The 16,742-nt window shown below is 45.3% G+C and overlaps 1 protein-coding gene across 2 annotated transcripts in view; it reads right to left on the bottom strand.

The window, feature by feature from the left end:
• The window catches only part of Naa25 (N-alpha-acetyltransferase 25, NatB auxiliary subunit), a 44,461-nt gene that overhangs the window by 24,704 nt on the left and 3,015 nt on the right, over positions 1–16,742 (bottom strand). For both annotated transcript variants that reach the window (XM_040731608.1, XM_040731609.1), the window contains exons 2-8: positions 11,010–11,095; positions 8,733–8,871; positions 6,659–6,777; positions 4,632–4,706; positions 2,977–3,084; positions 2,651–2,729; positions 251–362 (exon numbers count right to left, since the gene is read on the bottom strand). In XM_040731608.1, coding sequence (XP_040587542.1) covers positions 251–362; positions 2,651–2,729; positions 2,977–3,084; positions 4,632–4,706; positions 6,659–6,777; positions 8,733–8,871; positions 11,010–11,095 — 718 coding nt within the window. The remainder of the gene's footprint in view (positions 1–250; positions 363–2,650; positions 2,730–2,976; positions 3,085–4,631; positions 4,707–6,658; positions 6,778–8,732; positions 8,872–11,009; positions 11,096–16,742) is intronic.

Genomic DNA, 16,742 nt, shown 5'->3' with positions numbered 1-16,742 from the left:
TCTGGTCTACAGAGCATGTTCCAGGACAGCCAGAGCTACACAGAGAAACCTTGTTTCAAAAAACAAAAATAAACAAAAGGTGATACAGTAACTCAGCGCTCAGGCACCATTAGGTCTTACAAAAACTAAAGCTCCCTAAAAACTTATAAAACCTCTCAAATACACCCAGAACTCTCACAGCACACAGCAGCATTAGTCTCGGCCCGGAACGTCCAGAGCTCTGAGCTCAGAGGCAGTGCTGTCTACTCACTTTTTCAACAGAAGGCGTCTGGAAAGGGCGTTGCACTCTGGCCACCTGCTCAGCTTCTTGTACATGGCCATGCATTTGTTTTCCCGACTCTGAATCTCACTTGTCAACTTCTCTACAACAAAAAATATCAAAGTTACAGGGCTGGTTTCATGTCTACCGGAATAAAATCCAATCACTGAAAAAAATGTCACTTTTTTCCTCCCTCAAGAAAACAAACTCGGGGAGCCGGGTGTTGGTGGCACACACCTTTAATCCCAGCACTCGGGAGGCAGAGGCAGGCGGATCTCTGTGAGTTCGAGGCCAGGCTGGACCGACAGCCTCCAAAACAGAGAAACCCTGTCTCGTAAAACCGGAAAAAAAAAAAGAAAGAAAACAAACTCAGTCAGGCAGTGGTGGCACACGTCTCTAAACACAGAGACAGGCAGATCTCAGTGAGTTTGAGAGCAGCTGGTCCATAAAGCAAGTTCCAGGACAGCCAGGACTGTTACACAGAGAAACTGTCTCCAAAAACCAAAAGATAAAAAATAAACTCACTCTTAGAATACACACTATTTTATAAAGAGCCTCTTCCTAAACATTTCCAACAATAAATTTTGCTAATCCCTGAATATCCACTTAGCTGTGGTATACACAAGTAAAAGCTAACACTTCTGAAACACCGTCACCACACACACTTGTGGCAGATATGTTCTCAGGCAAAACACCCATACCTATAAAATGGACAGGCGGGGTAGCATAAGCTTTTAATTCAAGCATTTAGGAGGCAGAGGCAGGTGAACCTCTGCGTTGGAGGCCAGTCTGATCTACAGAGTGAGTTTCAGGACAGCCAGGGCTACACAGAAAAACCCTGTCTCAAAAACAAACATAAAATAAAATAAAACCCAAAAAACAGTAGCCGGTAGCCAGGCGGTGGTGGCACACGCCTTTAGTCCCAGCACTCAGGAGGCAGAGACAGGCAGATCTGTGAGTTAGAGACCAGCCTGGTCTATAAGAGCTAGTTCCAGGACAGCCCCCAAAGTCACAGAGAAACCCTGTCTCAAATAACCAAAAAACAAACAAACAAACAAAAGCAGTAGCTGGGCCCAGGAATGATGGTACATAGCTATACTGCCAGCATTCAAGAGACAAAGGCCAGGGTAAGTAAATTTGAGGCTAATTTGGTACACAGAATGAATTCCAGACCAGTTATGCATTGAAACCTTGTTGCCAAAATCCAAAATAGGATGACATTTTTTTGCCAGATGTGATGGCTCTGGCTGTAATCCCAACATCAAAAGGCCAAGGCAACAGGACTGCTGTCTAAGGACAGCCAGAGCTACATGCAGAGCTCCAGGCTACCCACGGCTGCAAAGTTAAGACTGTCTCAAAAAAGTTAAAGGTAGCAACAGGCTGAAGAGGTGGCTTAGCAGTTAAGAGCAAACACTTGTTGCTTTTGCAGAGGACTCAAGTTTAATTCCCAGCATCCACATGGCAGCTCACGATCGTTCATAACAGTAGTCTCAGGGGGATCCAATAAGCCTTCTCTGGCCTCTGTGGGCACTATACGCATAACATGCACTCACATACATGCAGCAAAACACCTAAACACATACATTAAGGCCTGGCAAGAACAAGCAGCATCAGGATTGTGACAGGGTTAGAAACCTAGGATACAATTCTCACACCTCCAGTCTGAGCCATCAATCGGTTTCAATTAAAGATAGTTTAACCTGGGCAGACAGGGTGGCACACGCCTTTAGTCCCAGCATTCGGGAGGCAGAGGCAGGCGGATCTCTGTGAGTTTGAGGCCAGCCTGGTCTCCAGAGAACAGCGCTCCTAGGATAGGCTACACAGAGAAACCCAGGAGTTTATGGGCAGCACACACTGGGGGATGATGAAAGAAATTGGGGGCACAGGGGAATGAGGTGGGGGTAACCTAGGGGAAGTTAGGAGAGGGTGGAGAATGATTACAATCAAAATGCATTGCATGAAATTCTCAAAGCATTCATTTTTTAAAAATGTTATTGTTTGAGACAGGGTCTCTTTACACAGCTCTGGTTATCCTGGAACTCACTGTGTAGACCATGCCTGCCTCTGCCTCCCAAGGTATTTTATTAAAAAAAAGTTTAACATAAGGCGGGCCGGTGGTGACACACACCTTTAATCCCAGCACTTATGAGTAAGAGGCAGGCAGATCTCTGTGAGTTTGAAGACAGCCTGTTCTACAGAGTGAGTTCCTGGACAGGCTCCAAAGCTATAGAGAAATCCTGTCTCAAAAAACCAAAAATAGTTAAAATACAAATTTAGAACACAGAAGTACATGGCAAGTCATAGGACTTTTTTATGATGTATGGGAATTTTTCTCGACCACAAATAATTTTCATCTTCAAATTAAAAACAAAACTTCAAATTAAAAATTACCTCCTAATTTCCCTCTAATGACATCCAGGGCTTCCTGGTACTTCCCCAAGCGTTCCAGGATCATATAATAAAGTTCAACCTTCAGAAGACACAAACAGTTACAGCATTGAGATACCAGCAGGGCACAAGCACCTGTGCATTCATTACAATTATTTAACAGAGCGTGTTGAAGACGTTCCCTCTCCACACGCATCTTGGCAGAGATGGCTTCATGGTGTCTGAGCTGAGCCAGGGGTCAGATGGGGTCACCAGCTCTGAAGAGGCCATTGAGACACGAGGCCAGGGCACTGTCACATTGGGAAAAATGGAGGAAGGCTCATACTCACTTCAGCTTCAGCTTCTATCTTATCTTCTTTCACCATCTTTTCTACCATCCTCTCTGCCAAGGGCAGAAACATGGTTTTTGAGAGGTTTTCATCTCGTGCAGATATAGACTACAAGAGGAAAGATAAGCATTTTTCTGTGATCTCTCTCGTGCAGACCACCACTATGACCTGACTCTGGTCGCCAGTCCAGTGTACATATCCGGCCTAATCTGTATCTACCATGTGGATGCATGGAACAGTGGCCACCATAGCGTCCTGTGCATTCCTACAATCCCAGCTTCCACACATATATAATATTTATCTAGAACTACTCAAAAAGGGGTGTGCTTCTGCTGAGTATTACTAGCTAGGATGCCAAGAAAGAAGCTGTTTACACTGTGTGTTGATATCTTAACACAGCTAGAAGAGGAGACATGTCAACTCTATCTACTTAAACAGCTCTTGCTATCAACTAATTACCATATAGCCATCATTTTAAAACCAGGACCATTGTTAACTGAAATGTGCAGAGATTCAGCTCAGGGCTCACTTATACAGAAGACACAACCTTTCAAAGTATGTACATATTCACTTTGCAGACAAAGAATTTAGGGGAATGCTGGGTAGTGGTAGCACACACCTTTAATCCCAGCACTGGGGAGGCAGAGGCCAGCCTGATCTACAGAGTGAGTTTCAGGAAAGTCATAGCTGTTACATAAAGAAACCCTGTCTTGAAAAAAAGGAAAGAAATGAAACTAAGGGAAGGGACTCCCCAAATATCCTGGCAATTTGTGGCAAACCCACATGCACTTGAAGGTAGTTCGGATGCCAGAGCTTGGTTTGTTGGGCTAGTTTTTTATCTTTTCAGACAGGGTCTCACTTGTACCCTAGTTTAGCCTCAAACTCAGATCTTCCTGCTGTGCTGGGTTCCAGGTATGCCCAGTCTCATAATGGGTTTTTTCAGCCATGACCTCCCACCCTTTTCCCCACAGGGCCTCACTGTGATCCTCACAGGAGTTCTGAGAGATAAGCATCTCCATTCTGCAAAAAAGGAAACTGAGGCTTGGTAAGACCCAAGTGTGGTACATATCTGCAATCCCAATACTCAAGTTCTCTGCAGCCACTTGAGTTGGGAGCCACCCTCGGTAAACTAATAGGATAACTGAGAATGACAAGCAGCCAGGCATGGCGGCCACCTCACCTGTAATCCCCAAATTCAAGAGGTGGCGGCAGCAAGAGCTTGAATTTGAGGACAATCTAGGATACAAAGGAAGTACAAGGAAATATCCTATCTTAAAACAAAACAAAATACTAAATAAAGGAAGCTGGAAACCTGTCTCAGTGGTTAAGAGCTGGAGGACTCTGATTTGATTCCCAGCACCCACATGGGGCTCAAAACTGTTTGTAACGCCAGTTCCAAGGGATCAGACACCCTCTTCTGACCTCAGTAGCCACTGGTTCACACATGGTGCACAGACATACATACAGATAAAACACCCATACACATAAAATAAAATGTAATTAAACAAAGACTAAGTATCCTCAACTTGAAAATCAAGCGGTGATTGATCCACCAAGTCCCTCCTGACACTTGGGGCAGCATATTACCCAAGTTCAAGACTCATAACATACAATGGTAAAAACAGACTTCAAACCATCCTGAGCGGTGTACTTACCTGCATAATTAAGCTCATCACAGACCAAAAGTAGTAAGGGTTTTTGGGGACAATCTTATAGAGAGCCATGCCAGCCTGAAAGAGAAAGAGCTTAATTTTAAAAATATCAGACAGACAACAATTATTAAAGTGGAAATAAAAATAAATCTGGGTTTGTGATACATTTCCAAGGAGACCAACAACACAATTACATACTCTAGTTGGTGGCAGTGCTTGGTCACCTTTATCACTATAGCAACATGAGTAATCATAAATGCCAAGTTTTACAACCTGAGAGACAGTTCAACTTTAGAACCTTCATCCAACGACTGATGAAAGCAGAGGCAGATACCCACAGACAAACACTGAACTGAACTCCTGGAATCCAGTGTCAGAAAGAGAGAACTGATGGGCAAAGGAGTTAAGACTAGGCTGGTTTCACCCACAGAAACAGCTGACCTGAACAAGGGAGAGCTCTTGGACTCCAGATTGATGGCTGTGTGGAAAGCATGGGACTGACCTAGACCCCCTGAATGTGGGTGTCAGTGAGGAGGCCTAGGTAATCTATGGGGCCACAATATGGGAGACTCTCTCAGCCAGGACTTTTTTGGGGAGGGCCTAGGCCCTGCCTTGGATGAAATGACAGTTACTGGAGATCCACCATGGAGTGCCTCACCCTCCTTGGGAATCAGAGTGGAGATTGGGTGGGGGACTGGGGGACATGGTGGGGAGGGTGGGGGAAGAGGGAGGGAGAGGGACCTAGGATTGACATGGGAAACAAGATTGTTTCTAACCTAAATAAAAAAATAATTAAACAAAAAAAAACATTACACTGAGCTTAATGTGATGACACTTCTACAATCCCAGTCACTCAGGAAATTGGAGTCAGAATAATATAATGTTGAGGTCATTCTGGGCAAGAAAAGGTCTTTCATGGTCCTCAGGCCAGCCACAAACTCATTATATAGCTAAACCTCAAACCTCTCATCTTTTTGCCTTCACTTCCAGAGTGCTGGGATTACAGGCATGTGCCACTATGCCTAGCTCACAGGATGTTGAGAGTAAACCCAGAGCTTTGTGCAGACCTCCCAAACACTGAGCACTCCAACTGAACTACATCCCCAGCCCTAATGCAACTTCTAAATGGCTAAGAATATAGTGAGGATGGGGCTGGAGAGATGGCTCAGTGGTTAAGAGCACTCACTGGCTGCTCTTCCAGAGGACCACGGTTCAATTCCCAGCACCCATATGGCAGCTCACTTGTAACTCCAGTTCCAGGGAATCCAACACCCACACAGAGTGTATACAGAAAATACTAGCACACGTTAAAAAAATAAATCTAAAAAAACAAAACAAAACATGGTTGGAGAGATGCCTCCGCGGTAAGAGCAGAGGCTGCTGCTCTTCCAAAGAAACCAGGTTCAATTCCCAGCACCCACATGGCAGCTCATAACTGCCTATAATTCCAGTTTCAGGGGGCCCAACAACTTCACATGGACACACATGCAGGCAAAATATGAATGCACATGAAATAAAAATAAAGAAATAAAAAAAAAAAGAATACAGCGGGAACTAACGGTCTAGCATGCAGACCCTGGTTTAACCCACTGTGCCACAAAAAACAGTAAATGTTAGCATAACATCCTTCAAGCATACACAAAGAACCCCTAAAGTCCAATCAAATAAACTACCTCTGGAAAACAAGAATTAAGAATTCCAGCCATGGGGACTTCTCCCCTGCTGAATTTACTTCACTCTCAGAAGGCTTAAGCAGCTCAATTAACTAGATGTAAACTTGAAAGCAGATGTCTGTCTGTTTTGTGCTCTGTGATTTCTGCCTATTCATTGTCTGAAACCTGACAGCAATGTCACTCAGGGGAGCAATCTGAAGCTGAAAGCAAATATATCGGCAGCCAGCTAGAGGCTCAAGCAACTTCCCTAAGTAAAGCATTTCAAACCCTTGAATAACTAACTGCTCATCACCACACACAGCAGCTCCATCACATTTAGACTTTACAGTGTGCCCAGAGGTCTGTGGATTCAGTTACCTGCTGCATCTTCTTGTATTCGCCCACTCTGGCGTAGGCCATGAAGAGGTGAGAGTGATACTCCTCGCTATTGGGAACTTTCTTCACAGCCGCCTCATAAAGCTTCGTGACTAACTCCGCTAAGAGGGAAAGAAGACTGGGTTTTGTTTCCGTGAGAGAAAATCCTATCGCTCTTTCTTGTTTGGTCAAAGTAGTGTTCTCAATCTTTCTAACGCTGCAACCCTTTAATACATTTCCTTGTGCTGTGCTGACCACCAACCATAAAATGCTTTTTGTTGCTATTCATAACTGTAGTTTTGCCACTGTTATGAATCGTAACGTAAATATCTGATATGCAGGACATCTGATTGTGACATCTGTGAAAGGGTCATTGGACCCACAAATAGGTCTTGACCCACAGGTTGAGAGGGTTAAAGGGTTCCTCTCACCACTAAAGGATATGGAGATTTGTCCCCCATCTGAGCACTGATCTTCTGTTGTTTGCTTTTTTTGTTTGTTTGTTTTTTGAGACAGGGTTTCTCTTTGTAGCCCTGGCTGTCCTGGAACTCACTCTGTAGACCAGGCTGACCTCGAAATCACAGAGATCCACCTGCCTCTGCCTCCCAAGTGCTGGAACTAAAAGCGTATGACATCAAGTCTGGCTTTAACTTTGTTTTGACAAAGCACGGATTAGGTCATACAGGCATCTTATCTGTGCCATGAACTTGACCTGGCTTGTCGCCTTTCGAACTCTTTCTTCTAGCCCCTCACTGTGTAGTGATATCAACTGTAGTTCTTCAGGGTCCCCTATGTCATGCCCTGGGCTTCTATGCTATTCCCACTGCCCCAGCTTCTTCTGCCCCCTCTCTCACTCAGTAAACCCCATGAAGTACCAATTCCAGGCAAGACCCCAACTCCAATCCCAATCCTCTCTGCAAGCCCCACTCCGCACAGTCTGCCTCTTCTCCCCAATTTGATCACTGTCTCTTCTGCTGTGTCACTATTATTTACTGATAATCCAACACAGGTAGGTGCGGCAGCACACGCATGCCTGCGGTTCCAGCCTTTGGAAGGCTGAAACTGGGAGACAGCATGTTAAAGGCCTGCCTATAGATTGAGTTCAAGGCCAACCTGGCCTAGAGAGTGAGACCAAGTCAAAATCAAATAAAAATGACATTAAGGACTGGGAGTGCAGCTCAGGGGCTGAGCACTTGCCTAGGATGTGTGAGGTCCTGGGTTTGATTCCTAGTATCACAGAAATACAGAAACAGCATTATCTTTCTTCATCTTCAAGCAAAACAAACTCTCCAATACAACAATTCTACTAGCTGTGGTGACATCATGGAATGAATATTCCCCGGCAGTGACATGGATTCACCACAGCCACATGGGTATGAGACCAGAAGTGCATTACACAGAAGCACATACACTGAGGGCCATTGTCACACTGAAAGACAGGACAGAGATCTGAAGCCAGCAGAGGGCCACAGATGTGATTTGGAGGCAGAGGGATTGTACAGCTGGGGAAAAGACAGAGTGGGGAGACTGTCAAACAAATCAAAGTAATTCAGGAGAGGAAATGCTCCCCGGGGAAATCGGAGACCAACAGTATTCTAGTCCATTCCGCCTTTCCTCTATTGCTTAGTGTGCATGTGTGGGTGAGGAGTGTGTGGGCACAGCAGACTCCAGGACGAGGACAACTCTTGGACGTCTCTTCTCTCCTTGCCCTGCGGGCTCAGGACTGAACTCAGGTTGTCAGAATGCAATGACTCATCAAATTTACTAGAACATTAAACAATGTATTTCATGATAAAATGAAGCTGGAGTATGGTGGTATATGTCATTAATCTAAGCAGTAGGGAACAACGAGGCAGGCAGATCTCTGTGAGTTCCAGGACAGCCTAAGATCCTGTTTCAAAAAAAAAAAAAGAGAGAGAGAGAGAAGACTGAAAGAAACTCATTTTGATTCTCATTCCAAGTCAAGGAAGCTAGTGCATTCAACTACCCTAGCGAAGCTCTTCAAAGGCCACAGCCAATACACTCATCTCTCTACTGTCATCCACACAGCTCAGAGGAGACATGGAAAGTCACGTACGCCGGTGCATCTCCCGGTAGAGGATGGTCAGGGCCTGCAGGGAGTTGTCATCTGTGGGCTCAAGGGCAGCCACCTCCTGTGCCAAGGTGAAGGCTTCTTCCTGTTTTCCAGTTCTCTGTAAACCAATTGCCTTGAGAACCTGGCAGCAAGAAAAGAAAAATCAGCTTCCGTGGGAAAGAAAAGCTAAGGCAGAGTGAAGAGTCCCAAATCTGCACCTCAGCTACACAGAGAGACACGCAAGGAAAGGGGTGAGGGCGGGCCTGGCGCAGCGCTCCGTGGAGGCACTATAGCTGTGCCTGCTGCCCAAGGTTACCACTCGCTCCTAATCCCAGTACTGGAAAGGCAGAGGCAAGAGAGCTCCGGGCTCAGTGGCCAGCCAGCCTAGCCTACTTAGCACCAGTGCAACTCTGTCTCTAAATAAATAAATAACAAATACATAGCTAGACAGACAGACAGACAGACAGACAGACAGACAGACAGACGGTGAAGAGCTGGCTCACTGGTTAAGAGCACTTGCTGCTCTATAATGAAGATTAGACCAAGGATGCCAGCACACCTTTAACTCCAGCTCTAGGTGACCTGATTGATGCCCTGTCTAGTTAGTCTCCACAGATATGGAGGAAGGGGTATATACACAGATACATAAATAATAAAACCTTTCTTTTTTTAAAGACAGGTTTTCTTAGTGCCTGGAACTGGCTCTACAGGCTGGTCTGGAACCCACAAGATCCTCCTGCCTCTGCCTCGGTTAGTACTGGGATTAAAGGAATGGGTAACCACCACCGTCGGCTATAAGAGTCTTTAAAAAGCCACCTTTGTCTCCACGTGTACTCACACATGCACCAAAACTGATGAGTGCACATATGCACACACAAGACAGGGAAATGGGCGTTGGTGGCGCACGCCTTTAATCCCAGCACCTCGGGAGGCAGAGGCAGGCAGATTTGTGAGTTCAAGGCCGGGCTGGTCTGACAGCCTCCAAAATAATACAGAGAAACCCTGTCTCGTAAAAACCAAAAAAAAAGCCAGCAACTCAAAATTCCTTTTTACCCTAGGCACAATGAAAGTAGCTAATACTATTTTTAAAGATTGTGAAAATAAACTGGGTGTTATGACACATGCCTGTAATTCCAAGAGGCAGAGGCAGGAAGATCTTTGTGAGTTCGAGGCCAGCCTGGTCTACAGAGCTAGTTCCAGAACAACCAGGAATACATAGGGAAACCCTGTATTGGACAAAAATGATTGTGAAAATAAAATTAAGTAGTATCTCAGCCGGGCGTTGGTGGTGCACGCCTTTAATCCCAGCACTAGTGAGGCAGAGGCAGGTGGATCTCTGTGAGTTCGAGGCCAGCCTGGTCTACAAAGCAAGTTCCAGGACAGCCTCCAAAACAATACAGAGAAACCCTGTCTCGAGAAAAAAAACAAAAACAAAACAAAAAAAAATTAAGTAGTATCCTAAAATATACAAAGTTAGGCTTCAAGTAAGTACTATCTATGCAATATACAGTGCTCAATACAGTAAGTAACTTGAGGGGAGGGAGGGAGGGCTGGCAAGCAAGAAAGCTGGGGAGCTGGGGGGGGGAGCAGAGGCCCCTGCACACAAGCCTAGTGACCTCAATTCCATCCCTGTCCCTGGAACTGACATGGTAGAAGGAGAACCAACTCCTGAATGTTGTTTCTCCTCTACTTCTACATGCTCTGCACTGTGGCATCTGCACAGCCACAGGGAGGAAGGGAGGGAGAAAGGAAGGAAGGAGAGGGGAAGGAGGGAGGGAGGGAGGGAAAAGAAATGGACCTGGGAAGGCAAAGCAGTAGAACCAGAACTTCAAAGTCAGCCTCAGTCATGTAAGACCATGTCTCAAAGATACAATATGAAACACAAAAACACAAAACAAGCCCGGCATTGGTGGCGCACGCCCTTAATCCCAGCACTCCAGAGGCAGAGGCCGGCAGATCTCTGTGAGTTCGAGACCAGCCTGGTCTACAAGAGCGAGTTCCAGGACAGCCTCCAAAGCCACAGAGAAAACCTGTCTCGAGAAAAAAAAACAAAAAACAAAACAAAAACCACAAAACAAATATAAGAAAGAATTACAAATACAACTTACAGTCCAGCATGATGACATTTAATTCCAAACTCGGGAGGCAGAGGCAGGAGGATCTCTGAGTATGAGGTCAGTTTGGTCTACATTATCAAGTTTCAAGCCAGTCTGGGCCACCCTGTTTCAAAATATATATATAATACACCCACAAATGTAAAGAGCAAATGCAGTTAGTTACCTTTGCACAGTGAAGATCTTTATGTTTCTTCAACAGTTTATCAGCTTGCTGAATTGCCATTTTATTATTTCCATTATCAAGATAATCTATTAAAAAAAAAAGAGGCATCACAATCCTTCACCAACAAACATGAGAAATACAGTCCCCTTTGAGACCTAATTTTTACTTAAAACATCCTGGGCCAGGCTCAGACTAGCTTCAAACTCACTAATCTAGGCTGGCCTCGAACTCACTGGGATCTTCTTGCCTCAGACTCTCAAATGCTGATTACAGATGTGCACTGTGCAGTAATACCCCACCCCCATCCTTTCATACCAGCCCCCAGTTTAGGATTGTGAACTGAGTGGTTGAAGTCAGCCTGGACTACCTATATAGCAAGGCCACCTTCTTTTTTTAATAGACTTTCTCTTAGACTAGCCATCTTTCTATAATAATTATTTGTTTGTTTGTTTATTGGTTGGTTGGTTGGTTTTTCTCTGTGTAGCTCTGGCTGTTCTGGAACTAGATTTGTAGACAAAGCTGGCCTCAAACTTACAAGAGATTCACCTGCTTCTGCCTCCCAAGTGCTGGGATTAAAGGTATGTGCCACCACTGCCCAGCCAATTTATTTATTTATTTTATGCATATTAGTGTTTGGCCTGTAGGTATGTCTGTGTGAGGGTGGTAGATCAACCGGAATTGTAGTTACAGACAGTTGTCCTCTGGAAGAGCAGCAGTGCTCTTAACCGCTGAGCCATCTCTCCAGCCCCTCTTTTTTTGGTTTTTAAACTAGTCGTCTTTGATGTGTTCTATCTGTTAGGGTCATTATTTGATAGACAATCAAAGCTGGAGTCAGGACTAAGGACATTTGTCTATTTGCCCTTGGCCTCACCTCTGAGAAGCGGCTCCACTGCGCTGGGAATGAGGTAAGAACACATCTAAAACACAGAACTGTAGTCCACCCCAGTGTGGACATTTGACCCAAGCTGGATAAATCTGGTTTCTTCCTAGTAACCAGTAGCTACAACACTAGATGGCTGCATCGGAAAGCCATGGAAAAGCCTAGATATATGGAGTGTAGGGTTATCAGTGGCTGCTCTTGTACTTAAACTTCATAGGATATAAACAAGAGGGGGACAAAGAAAATGTCACCTTCAGGCTCTGTTCCTATAAGAAAGGAAATTCAAGTAATAATAATAATATTATTAATATTAATAATAGAGAAATAAGGGGAAAAAAGCTCTCTTTATCCAAAACTCCCTGCAAGTGGAGCTGGAGTGATTACTGACTGCTGTTACACAGGACCACACTAATATGGCAGCTCACAATTACTTTTAATTCCCCGTCCAGGGCATTTGATATCCCCTTCAGGCCTCTTTGGGCTCTGCACACATGGGGTATACCCACAAAACACAAAAATTTTAAAAAATACAAAAACCTGGAAGGAGTCACCTTATGAAATCTGTCTGTGGGGTTAGGCTAAGGGACCCTCCCTCCTCTGATCACAACTTTAATATGGGTCTGCCCTGAAGAATGCAAGCAGCAAAAGAAAATCAGTCTAATGCTGGTGGTGGCGATGGCACACACCTTTAATCCCAGCACTCATGAAGCAGAGGTAGCTGATCTTTGTGAGTTTGAAGCCAGCCTGAACTACAGAGCTAGTTCTAGGACAGCCGGGGCTGCACCAGGGAATCCTGTCTGGATCAAAAGAAAAGAAAAGAGGAAGGGAAGGGGAGGGAAAAGGGAAGGGAATCAGCCTGAAGAACAGGGCAGACACTCCCTGGCAGCCCCTCCTAGCTTCCTAGGGGCACTACACTCGGCCTCGGGACCAACCAGGAACTCTGGGAAACCTCCTAACGGGCTTCTGCCTATGCTTTCTGCCCCCTGTGCCTCTGTGTTACATCTCACCCGATGGCGAACCCTCCTCCCCCCCATGCTTGGGCAAAGGCTGATTAATTGGCCTCTAACTTCTTTGGCAAAAGTTGGTTTTTGTGCCAGGTGGTGGTGGTGCACACCTTTAATCCCAGTGCTTGGGAGACAGACACAGGTGAATCTCTGTGAATTCGAGGCCAGCCTGGTCTAAAGAGCAATTTCTACACAGAGAAATCCTATCCTGAAAAAAGTTGGGTCTCTAATATAAACCACATAGCCATTGGACAAAACAGGCCAGTAAATACGATATCGTAAATTAGTAAATCTTTTAAAAAACATATCCAAGGGTGACTGTGGTTTTGAGGGGCTGCTGCTACCCCTTAGTAAAAGGAGTCACAGACAGAGGCTGCAAGCAGCACTGGCTACAGCGCAGCTTCACAGGTGAGCACCAGCCAGAAAGACAGGCATTCTCCGCGGCACGCGGTCCTCACAGACAGAATAGGGAATCCCACAGCAAGATCCCAGAGACGACTAGAACCCACATGACAGCTTTTCTCTGCCGGCTCGGCCCCACCTTGCCTTCCCTCACCTTCTTGCTATCTTTACCAGTGTCTTTTTGTTTCTTTCAAAGAAGGAGGGTGCAGATAGGAATTTAGTGACATTTTGTTTTCATTGTTTCCTCCCAGCTAGAGATACAAGTTTCCATTGCTAATATGGATATATGTTATAATTATTGGGGTGGGGTGACATAAGATCTCAGGTATCCTGGCCAGAACTATGTAGCCAAAGATGACCTTCAAGATTTTTTGTTGCTTTTTTTTTTTGATCTGTTGTTTATTTTTTGCTTTTCTCTTTCTTTTCTTTTAGAGACAGGGTCTCTATGTAGCCTTGGCTAGGTGGAACTTGCTATGTACACCAGGCTGGTCTTGAACTCACAGAAATCCACCTGCCTCTATACCTCCCAAATATTGGGATTAAAGGGAAAAAGTTACACTTATGTATTTATTTGTGTATGTGTGGCGTACAAATGTGCCACAGTAGCCGGGCGTTGGTGGTGCACGCCTTTAATCCCAGCACTTGGGAGGCAGAGGCAGGCGGATCTCTGTGAGTTCGAGGCCAGCCTGGTCTACAAGAGCTAGTTCCAGGACAGCCTCCAAAGCCACAGAGAAACCCTGTCTCGAAAAAAAAAAAAAACAAAAAACAAAAAAAAAAATGTGCCACAGTATTAGTTCAAAGCCTGCCTTGTCTACACTGTAAGTTCCAGGCTAGCCAGGGCCACACAGTGAGACCCTGTCTCAAGAAACAAACACCCAAACACATTCAATGGTAATTTATTTCCTACCTAATATTCTGAGCTCTCTTAAAACAGAAGCCTAGAACTAGAAAGATGGCTCAGTGGTTAAGAGCACTGGCTGCTCTTCCGGAGAACCTGAGTTCAATTCCCAGCACCCACATGGCAACTCACAGTTGGTAATTCCAGTTCCAGCAGATCTGGTACCTTCACAGAGACATATATGCAGGCAAAACATCAATGCACGTAAAATAAAAATAAATGAATTATTAAAAAAAAAAAACAGAAGCCTAGCCAGGCGTTGGTGGTGCAAGCCTTTAATCCCAGCACTCGGGAGGCAGAGGCAGATGGGTCTCTGTGAGTTCGAGGCCACCCTCGAACAACAAAAAACAGAAGCCTAATGAATGGTTAACTACCTCAGTGCTTCCTGCTGCCTTTTAAACTAGAACAAGAGCTCAGCCACCTACAACCATAACACTCAGGGAGGTGGAGGCAGGAACGTCAAAAGTTGAAGGTCGCCGGGCGTTGGTGGCGCACGCCTTTAATCCCAGCACTTGGGAGGCAGAGGCAGGCGGATCACTGTGAGTTCGAGACCAGCCTGGTCTACCGAGCGAGTTCCAGGACAGCCTCCAAAGCCACAGGGAAACCCTGTCTCGAAAAACCAAAAAAAAAAAAAAAAAAAAAAGTTGAAGGTCTTCTCTGGCTAAAAAGCTAGTCTCTGGGCAACCCGAGCTACATGAGACTAAGTCTCAAAAAAATAAATGAAAAAGGCAAACCTAGGGCTGGAGAGATGGCTCAGAGGTTAAGAGTACCGACTGCTCTTCCAGAGGTCCTGAGTTCAATTCCCAGCAACCACATGGTGGCTCACAGTCATCCATAATGAGATCTGGTGCCCTCTTCTGATGTGTAGACGTACATGGAGGCAGGATGTTGTATTCATAATAAATAAAATCTTTAAAAAAATTAAAAAAAAAAAAAGAAAAAGGCAGACCTATAAAAGGAAAACCAAAACAGCTCCCTGGTCCGTTGAAAAGCTTACAAGGCTGAGTCCCTGTTCCTCTGCTATCTGGTCCTACTCCCGCTGGAGCACCTCAAAATCTCACCACAGAAGTCTTCTAATCGTGTCCCCTAAGTGGTTGTTTTCACTACAGAAGAAAGGAAGTTGTACCAAGTGAAATTTCTACAGAAAGTCAAAACAGGAGCAGGTGGTAAAGTGTTCATCATGCAAACATGAGGACTAGGTTTGATCCCGGGATCAAGTAAGTAAGGCTGACTACAGTGGCATACATTTGTAGTCCTAGTGCTGAAAGAGGAGGAGACAGGACAGTCTCTGAGGGTCTTGGCCAGTCTAAATTATCTGGCAAGTGCCAGGCCATAAAGAGACCCAGAGTCAAAAACAGCAAGGTAGATAGTACCTGAGGAATGACACCCAAAGTTGACTTCTGGCCTCCATGTGTACACAAATGCACACCCACACCCAAGATGATGCCTTGTCACTTCTTTTTTTTTTTAAGATTTATTTATTACACATATAGTGTTCTGCCAGGAGAGGCCACCAGATTGAATTGTAGATGGTTGTGAGCCACCATGTGGTTGCTGGGAATTGAACTCAGGACCTCTGGAAGAGCAGTCAGTGCTCTTAACCTCTGAGCCATCTCTCCAGCCCCTGCCTTGTCACTTCTAATACTCACACAGCTAACACTACCCAACAAAAGACAGAATATTACCCTTGAGCACTTCAAGTTTTTATTAATGAGTTATAACAGATTACCTGCCCTAAGATTTAACCAGACACCCAAGGGAAACAGCCTAACTCACAGAAGTGACTGCTGGAATCATGCTAGTCCTGACCCTCTCTATATAGGACAAGACGGGAGGCACAACAGATTAGAACAAAGGTGTGTAGGGGTGTGTGTGTGTGTGTGTGTGTGTGTGTGTGTGTGTGTGTGTGTGGAAGAGGACATCTTTCAAGAACTGGATTTCTCCTAACACCATGAGGGTCTCCAGGATGGAACTCAGTGCTTTTACACACTGAGCCATCAACTCACAGCCCCAACAGCAGTAGTAATGGCAAGGGTCAGCCAGATGAGAACCATCACAACCCAGCAAGAAGTCATTTCAAGAAAACAAGAGGATGGTGTGGCACTGGCCTGTAATCGGAGCACTCATGTGACTGAGACAGGAGGGTCTTGAGTTTGAGGCCAGCATGAGCAATTTAGGGAGCTCCGGTCTGGACTATGGAAGCCTGTGTTCAACCCCAGCCCTACAACTCACTCCTTACAACCCTGAGTCTGCTAATCTGTTCAGCCTTCATTTCCCTGTAGTGGCCAGCTCTTGGTTAATGCAGTTAGTGAACAAGAGGCCATGGCTGAACTCCATGATGATGAACTTGCTCATGGGTCAGCTAGTACAGCCTGGATTTAAGGATTAGTTGTTTAGGAGCACCCACATGTTTGAACAACAAAGCGCAGGAGCTCTAAAGTCTGAAGGCCTATTCCTGCCACTTTTATATTAGGCCCTCAGAAGCCCTCCTCTCTCCCCACTAGCTGGAACAAAAGCTACATAATTGAGACTTCAGCTTTGAGAATACG

Source organism: Mesocricetus auratus, unplaced genomic scaffold, assembly GCF_017639785.1.
Source record: "Mesocricetus auratus isolate SY011 unplaced genomic scaffold, BCM_Maur_2.0 Super-Scaffold_100025, whole genome shotgun sequence".
NCBI classification, from domain to species: domain Eukaryota; kingdom Metazoa; phylum Chordata; class Mammalia; order Rodentia; family Cricetidae; genus Mesocricetus; species Mesocricetus auratus.
Note: the sequence above shows the minus strand (reverse complement) of the source record. Positions and strands in the feature narration are given on the sequence as shown.